This window comes from Merops nubicus, unplaced genomic scaffold (assembly GCF_000691845.1).
Source record: "Merops nubicus isolate BGI_N331 unplaced genomic scaffold, ASM69184v1 scaffold33374, whole genome shotgun sequence".
NCBI classification, from domain to species: domain Eukaryota; kingdom Metazoa; phylum Chordata; class Aves; order Coraciiformes; family Meropidae; genus Merops; species Merops nubicus.
The window spans coordinates 10,648-19,686 of NW_008604131.1; the positions used below are offsets into that span (position 1 = coordinate 10,648).

Consider the following 9,039-nt stretch of genomic DNA (forward strand, 5'->3'; position numbering starts at 1 on the left):
TAATTCCTTTGTTTGACCACATCATTCATGTCTCTTCATTCCCTCAGTGTTATCCCACCTCCATGTCATCAAACATGAATAAAAATAAACATTCACAACTCCTCAAAGTCTAACCTTATCTCATCTATTAAAAGCAAAACAAATAAATAGGTAAATAAGTAGTCGTAATAATAACAGCAACAACAGATGCATGGAAACACACCACTTCCAAAATCATCAGATTTGGATGTCTCATGTTGGGAACTTCAATCTACGCAGGCACAACTGAACACACAGCTTTTCTCTTAATTGGTTTTCCAGTTAGTAAATCTCTAGCTACTTTTCAAAGTTTAGCTGGTCAAGGCCTGAATTAAGAGGAAGAAGAAAATTAGAAAGCTACCTTAGGACTGCTCAGTATATCATCATTGATTCAGTTGTCTAATATACTTGTGATACCCTTATTTCAAAGAGGAGCACATTTAAAGTTGCCAAGGCCAAAGGGGTATATCCAAATGGCAAAGTAAAAAAGAAGAAAATGGCAAGACCAGAGGAAACTAAATTAAATTAAATAAGTGCTCACAGATCAAAGCTGCTAAGAGAAGTTGATAAAGCAAATGCTTACTAAGAGCTGGTAGCCTTGTTGTATTTAAAACTATAAACTGGTCACTATGGGTTTTAGAACATAATTTGAAGGAAAAAAAAAATTGTTTTGTGAATTAAAAATAAGCTCCTTTGGTTCTTTTTTCTACGAATAAATACCCCATTATCATTCCATCCAGTCCTGGTCCCATAACTGTCTATTTGGAACTGTGCAGCTTCATGTGAAACTGAATGTCTCAAGTTATTTGAGTTGCATATGCCCAAATAATTTGCATATGGCCTTGAGTATACAGATTCTGTGACATGGTCTGGAACAGGTCTGAATAAAATTTGACTACTGTGAGACTGAAGCTGGGGAGGTGCAAATTCTCCACAGAAGCAATGTGAAGCACTTCTAGTATGTGCATGGAGCAGCAAGGATAAGTGGATGACTTATCACGCTGTCCTGAGCCATGGTTACATGAAGTATGGAAATTTCTCCTTGAGTCTGGAAGCTGCTAAGATGTCTAGAAGTTGGATGTGTCATCTGGGAATAGGCACTGGAAGCAGAAATTTCACTAAGATCATGAATACAGTTACAAAGAAGAGGATATGGGGACACTAGATAACTACCCAAAAAGCAGAATAATGAGAGTCAGAATATGCTGGAGAGAATGTAGAATTAATGCTGATACAGTCCATATGAGTTTTTGTCTCACCAGCTGTTTGGATCTGCCAGCTCATCCGGCCTCTCGTCTGCTGCTGCCTGTTCCTTCCTTATTTATCATTAAACCCATCTCTCAGTTTGGGAACCATAGACAAAGAGCATGATGCTGCTACTCAGGAATACATCATGAATCCTGTGGTGATTGATGTTTTGTTTTTGTTTGTTTGTTTCCAGAAAAGTTCAGGATTCCTGGGGTTAAGAATCACAAATACCGGTATTTTCCAACAGCTGGGACTGCTAACATGGCAAAGCACATTGAAGGAGAGGGGCTGTGTGCATGGGGCAGGGTATCCAGGATGAAGGGTGGTGCAAAAGGGCAGCACACATGGAGCAAGGAGGACTCTACAAAGACTTCCAGTGGTGCACAGAGACAAGGCAGGACAGGGCACTCCAGGAGGCCTCTCTGCTAGACGTGCTTGAGTGGCTTGGTAGCATAGGGGCTTGGTACCAAAAACTGGCTGTAGTTTGTGAACACCAAAAGACTGTTAGCTCTCACATGCTGTCAAAATAAGGAATCTTTGGTTTATCTCTTAAAGTAGTTAGAATTCAGCAGGGATGAATGCTTCCAGATGTGCAGTGTATGTGTTTCTCACCTGTGAAGCAACAAAAATTAATTTTTGAGGCACAGTAAGAGCTGTTACCCCCTCCACCAGCTCCTGATTCAGTTCTCTTTCCAAGGATGGATGCAAAAGCAGGAGAAATTTCTGAAACTTTGCTACTAACATTCTGATACCAAACAATTCATTCACATTGCTTTGTGATTACCTAGATCCTCTTAGGATCTATCACTGAGCTTTTCTGGGCTGATATTCAGAAAATGTCTTTTGATAGAATAATCCATCCATACCTATTAGATTGTACTTTTTTTAAATAATAAATTCTAGGTGCATATAATCAAATGATCAATTTTCTGCTGGATTTCTCCATGCTTTAAAGAACATGGCTGTGCATTTTTAATATGACTTTGTTAATGGAAAAACTGACTGCTCAGTAGATAATTTTTTTTTTTTAACCTCTCAGCTGTACCTCTTTAGTCAAGCATTGTGCTTCTGAAGCAACACTTCAGCCAGCTTTCACTAAACAGGTCAAGAACACCTTTAGATTAATTGGTTTAAAGTGCTGGAAGTGACAATCTCTAACCTGTCTTTCTTAAAACTGGTGATCCTACCGTTGCTAAGCCTATCTCTAACAGGCTTAATATGTTACTTTCATTTGATAAATAGTTTCTATGTAGAAATGCATTGGAATTTGTAATCTGTGTTAGAATGGTGCTGTTCAAATGATTACTGCTTTTTTTTTTCTGTTCTACTCCTACCCTCCAAGCAGGATCCACATTTAGGGAAGGGAATCTGCATGCAAAGATGAAACTGGAGAACTGCATCAATGAAAACATCAACTCCACTATCTATTATTTTAGTCTCATAGTTCTAGCTCCAGTTACACAAAAAATGAATCTGGAAGAAAGCCACTGCACAGCCTGGCTCTGTGCCTCATGCCTTTTCCATTCCCATTGCTTGCTCTTAAGAGAGCTCTCCTATTCCACTTCATGTTTAGCAAGCAAAGTTCATCAAAGAAGTAAAATACTTGGCAGTCAGTGCTGAGCCAGCCAGCATGGGGGTCTAGGTTAGGGTTGTGGAGTGACTGGGCAGCTACTGCTCTGTCTGAAGCAGCAGCAGTTCCCCAGCCTCTGGTCCTTGCAGTCAGTCATCCCTGGGGACCGGGAGCCCATGCTGGCACATGGCTGTCCAGAGCAGCTGGTAGGGCACTGGCCTGGCCATAGGTCCCTCATATCTCCTGTTCCACTGTGGCTGCAGACGGAGTAATGAAACGCTATGTGAGATTCTACAACTGTTTAAGCTTGAAAAATGCCGTGGGTGGAGCTGGCAAGATTGCTGCCCTTTAAATACAGAGGCACTCCTTCCAGCCAGGGAGCAGCTGGAAGTGCTCCTGCCCCTCAGACTTGTCTTCACTGGAAAAATTGTGAGACCTCTTTCCTCAGCTCCCTGCTGTCTCCCAGCCAGGGAGATGCCCAGCCAGCTCTTCGCTGTCCAGCAGAAGCAGAAGTAATACTGCACTGAGCAGATTAATTCTGTTTTGACCTAAAATTCTGTTCCTTTACGTGTTAGTAATTTTTTTGCTATACATTTCTAAAGTGTAAATGGTGTTCTAAGATATTGATGGTTTTACCCAGCACAGCACAGCTTGGGATCCACGTTTCAGTCCATGTTAGCTGCTATAGCTCCACTCGGTACACCAGTTTAAGCTGCCTGATGTGTCCATGCTCTGTGTACTAATGCAACTGGAGAAATTCCTGCCCCTTCTGAGCATCATATCAGCTTGTCAGAGATGGTGGCCTGTGTAAACTTGGAGATGCCAAGTGGACACACACCAGGAGTCACAGACATACAGGCTGAACTTAACTAGGTGTGTGGCAAGTTACTAACTTCATCAGTTAGCAGCAGACCTTTCATATCTTGATATTGGTTTAAAGTCTGTGGTAAGTTATCACTATAACCTGGTGATATCCCTAAATCAGTAACCATGCCTCCTGAATCTGGGACAACAAGGGATGCTTCCCCTTTCTACACTAGTAACAAAGATATTTTACAGCAATTCTGACAAACATGGTAACAAAAACTGCAGTCCCTTTACCTCTCTCTTGCCCAAGCCACTTATACTGGCAGATGGTTACATTCTGAGCAGGTCCTATCTCTGAGAAAAAGCCAGGGTAGAAGGAAGCTCAGGAAATGGATAATCCTAAACAATTTCCCACTGCTTCAGCCCTTGACAGAACAGTCAAAGGGGAACAAGCTGAACCTCGGGGAGCTCCACTGAACACACCGGTGCTGGGAGGTTCCAGCCAGCTTTAGATGTTCAGCTTTCCACATTCACGTCAACACAGCATTCAGACCATGAAATTTTCTCTTCCACATTCAGTACAAAACCCAGCCTTGTACTTTACATCTCTTTTACTTCCCATCCCCACTTCTTGGTAAGGACAAGCAAAGGGGTTAAACCCAAATGGGGGAGCTGCAGGTTGCAAAAAATCTGACAGCCTCCTCTTCTTTCTCTTTTTTCCCCCCGCCAAGGGTGTTTCTCACCACACTGCACACCCAGCCTTCCTGGAGGCACACAGGTAATGTTTATCTGCCACGGTGATGGGCTCAGACTCTTGGGGGCAGAGTCTCACTATATATAAACAATAAAACTCCTAGCGGCTATAAGCACGTTATCAGCAATGAGTAATATGCTCTGTAAAAAATGCCTAAGGAAGCTGCCAGAGTATGCTGAAGGTGGTTATAAACTACCCCTCTGAGATCAGTTTCTTAACAGCTGGTCAAAATATGAACCAAACAGTTTCTGAAATATGCATTACAATTTTGTCTTCTTAAGTGATCTTAGTCATTTTAAAATAGCCATATTATTAGGAAGTAATGTGAAGGCAGAATTCAAATTCTCATCCCCAACACGCACTCCCCATCCGCCGGGACTCCACCAGCATTTTGATAAGTTAGTGTCAAGAAATGATGTGCCTCTGGCTAAAAATCAGGTAGTTAACAGAGCTACTAAAAAACCGAGACCTCTCTCTTTAAACATTTGACCCTGAGGTAGAAGAGGAGAGGAAGGAGGGAGGGAGAGGGGGAAGGAGAAGGAGAGAGAAGGTGATAATCGCTTTAGATAACAACCTGGTAATAGCAGCCTAATTGCAATCCAGGTGCTTTTAACAGGAGACAGCCACACTTAGAGAGGCACCTGTGCAGAGAAAGATTAGTTTTAAATGGAGAAAAGACAGAGATATAAATGCACTTTCGGCTGAGCACAGTGGAAAGTAAGAAATAGTTGTTTGTCTGTATAGAAACTGCCTTAAATCCAAGAGCTACTGCGTACTGCTTCAGACAATGGGATGTAGCCGGTGTGTCTGTCATGTGAGAAGTGGGTACACTAGACTGCTCAAAATTAAATGGGGACTTGTATTTAAGCAGGGAAAAGAGAACAACCACATATGTGGGAGAAGTGGTTGATGCTGTCTTTCCAGAATAAACAATTTCCTGAAATTATTATGACCCTTCCATGAATAAAATTCATAAATGTCGGGTCTGACAATACAAAATGGGATCTTTACTTGAAAGCTGGTATGATTATATGAGGTGGTGAGCAGGTGCTCCTGCAGGTCTTGGTCACAGCCCTACAGCCCTGGGGGCAAAACCAAGCTCTGGAGCTTGTAGTAACAGATGAGAAAATGCTGGGTTTTTTGGGCAGGATTCGGTCTGTGGAGTGGGTAAAGCTGAGCCTTAGAATCGATTACGCTCCCTGACCAAGGAAGGTGCCAGATCTTCCAGCAAGGGTATTGATTTATGCATTCAACTCTGCCAGTTGCTTTCTACTACATCTTTTGCTACTAAAATTCAGTGATGTGAATGTCAATAAGCATGAACAAAACCTCCATGTTTTGAAAAGCCTGTATCTGTAGGATATAAAAACTACATTTTCTCACTTTTGCTGACCTCTGCAAGCCATTTTCATAGGATCTAGTGCATCTTTTTATTCTGAGAGAGTTTCAAGAGGTTTGAGAGATCTGTTGGTAATGGAATTTGCATGCAGAGCACACACGTGTGCCTATGCATTACCATGAATGTTATTTTCTCTTTAAAATAGCATTTTTCTTCCTATTTGTAAATTGCATTTGATCACAGCATAGAAATATTATATGGCAGAAATTACCTATCTTGAATTGCTGAATAACAGCATTTGGGTAGGCTGCTATGGCAACAGATCGACAGTCTCTGGATTCGCATATCAAAGGTTCTTATGGCAAATGTTTTTTGGATACTCCTTCCTTGCGTAAGCAGGAAAACATACTGAACTATCCCAGTAATCTCTGGAAAGATATCAGCAGTAGAATAAACTGACGTGTTTACCACTTTACCTTTGTTTTGAAATATACGTAAAGGCAGGCCCTACATTACAAAAAAAAAAAAAAAAAAAAAAAGATCAAAATGACACTGTGGAACCAATAACATGTAAACATGTTATGAATATTTATTATAAATTAGTATTTATATTATAGCCATAATTAGAAACACACTCAGTGATAGACTGGCATTGACAACATATTATACATTATATAGACTCAAAATAGGTAACCATCCTTGCTACAAGGCAGCTCTTTTATCTCTCTCTCTTTTTTGAGACTTAGTGAAATTTTACAGAAAAGGACCATCCTATCAGAAATTCATGAGGTTCAGATGGCCTGTGATACACAGCAATGATCCTAACAAAACCAGTGGCTGGCCATGCTGCTGAGCCGTCTATTTCCGCTTTCCTTCTGCATTCAGAGAAATGGGCTCTCGACCAACCCTTATTCTTCCCTTAAGAAAAGTGAATCCTTCTTCCTCTTCCTCCTTTATTGCCAGCAGTGTCCTTACATGACCACTACACAGCTGCAGGTCTGTATGCAGCTGGCAAAGGTGGCGTCTGCCTGGGATCACAGGTCACCAGCACCCACGGCAATAGTTCAGTTCAGTGCCACACACACAGGTACGCACGCACGCTCCTGCTGGTGAAGCTTGTTGGGAAACTGTGCTTCAGAAAAAGGGATAGTAAGAAAACACCAATTAAATAATTAGAGCCAGTATAGAAGAAAGCATATCTATCCCTTCATATCTTGAAGAAGAAATTATAAGAACTTCTGTAAGGGATGTTATAAGTAAAGACGTTTGAGACAGGAAGATGAACTAGAAGACATCCTGAATTCTGTATGTCTGTGGCTCTGCCATCACTGTGGTTGTGCTTGCGTGGGTGCAAAACTCTGCTTCACACAGACAGGGGTAGCATGGCAGACTACAGACAGAGGAAAGTTGAAATTATATGTCAGACATGGGGAAGAAAGCAAACACATGAGCACCTGGAAGAGTGTCATATGCTCTTAGTAATTTTTCTACAAAACTCTTTAAGCGTTTGAGGCTCACTAAAATAAGCCTTTAAGGGAAAACTTTTTAAAAAACATGAGACCAAATACACCATCTGGTCCACAACTGGACCTGCACAGTGCCTATATTTTTACATATTTAATATTTACTGGAAAGTTTAATTTAGGTGGTAGATGGTAAATGCATTTTTATGAAGCAGAAAAATGTCTTAAGAAAGTAAAAATCGACTTTGCAGAACATAAAAGCTTTCTAATGGCAGACATTCAAATACTATGCATTAGTGTGGCTGTACTGGGAAATATGCAGACTAGGTGTGCTAATTTCTGAGGATATTTTTTCACTCGCTATTTGTAAGAAGCGGCTGATGACAATGTCTTTGGCCTTTGTGGTCTCCATATTTCTCTCCCGTGATATCTGCATGCTGATTTGATCCACATTAGTCATGATGAGCTCTGAGGCCAGGATCTGAGTGGGGGATGCCCTGTTTGCTGTGCTATCCATGATGTACTGCTTATACAGTTCCAACAGCTTCTGTTCGAGGTAGGCGTTCAGGGCTGAGTCAGAGAGGGGCTGCTGGTGGGGCACCAAGCTTGCCAGCCGCCAGCACGAAGAGTAGCCTTGGACCTGCTTGCGGCCGGTGTCGCTGGAGGGGGGGGCCCTCATGGACTCCATAGGGGGAGGGATCTCTGAGGACTCCAAGAAGGGGCCTATGCCGCTGTCACAGGTAAAATCTGTTGTGACTGAGCTGATTGGCACCACGTAGTCCCCGGCAATATGCAAGTCGTTGTAGTTCTTGCAAATGCTTTTGCAGGAAGATGGAACCAGGTAGGTGTCTTTTCTTGTCAGCCCCTCGCAGGCATGCATAGCCAGAGATGGTTGACATTCAGGTGTGGGGTGCTGGGTAGGCTGTAGGAAATTATCCTTCTGCCTTCTGCTGTGCTTGCTACCTCTGGAGCAGACTGAGGAGACACACTTGCCAGCAGTTCTGCATCTCTGAAGGAGACTTCTTCCTTGTGCTTCATCCATCGAAGAATAATTAATGGACCTCATTTCATACACCGCTTCCTCAGACAAACTCTTGCTGTAGAGTTCAGGATTCAGGTCTTCACAAAGGTAGGCAATTCCGTAAAGGTAACCTTCCGACAGCATACTTCACCAAAGGAAAGGAACCACCAGCAGACAGAAAAATGAAAAGAAGGAACCATTAGTTCATTACAAACCCACTGAGCAGTGATTACACCCTTGTCTGTTACTAGCTGCTGAGAGATGTTTTCAGTTTGGACATGAACAAGACTGTCTCCATCTTTCTAGAGGACTAGAGTCAATGAGTGACCAGCTAATCTCCCTGTTGTGCTGTTCACTCAATCACATCAAAGCATGCTCTGTATAACATAACATATGGCATGTCCAATACATTCAACGAGTAGTGAGCCAGAAAGAGAGGAACAAGAACTGGTTTGTTGTGGTAATAGTTGCTGTAATAGCTTACACTTAAACATGTACAGTTTTGCCCTTGACTTCGTTAAGAAGTCACGGGGCTTTCCCCTTTTTCTCATATGCTTTGAAGTAGCTTTAGTGGCATGTGGTTTGTCAGCTGCCTCTGAACTATGTTGCTTTGAGATACACATTGAAAGTATCATCCCTTTTGTTCCAGACTAATCAATGACTGTAGGTGTGGTTCCTTTTTCATTAAAAAATTTCAGATCATTAAATTAGCATTTTGCACTTCTGCATGCCAGCTAGGATGGAATTAATTGTCTCTAACATTTAGACATGAAAATGTCAGTGGCAAAAGCAAGCATTTTCAGAGGCATGATTCATCTG

The 9,039-nt window shown here is 42.0% G+C and overlaps 1 protein-coding gene across 1 annotated transcript; it reads right to left on the reverse strand.

The window, feature by feature from the left end:
* Window positions 1-7,485: 7,485 nt before the first annotated feature.
* LOC103771617 (chromosome unknown open reading frame, human CXorf21) lies at window positions 7,486-8,364 on the reverse strand. The gene has a single exon (XM_008938919.1). The coding sequence runs from the start codon at window positions 8,362-8,364 to the stop codon at window positions 7,486-7,488; it is 879 nt and encodes a 292-aa protein (XP_008937167.1).
* Between the last annotated feature and the right edge of the window lie 675 nt (window positions 8,365-9,039).

What these genes read in the sequence shown, in the direction of transcription:
- LOC103771617 (XM_008938919.1), bottom strand. Translation starts at nt 8,364, where the DNA reads ATGCTGTCGGAAGGTTACCTTTACGGAATTGCCTACCTTTGTGAAGAC.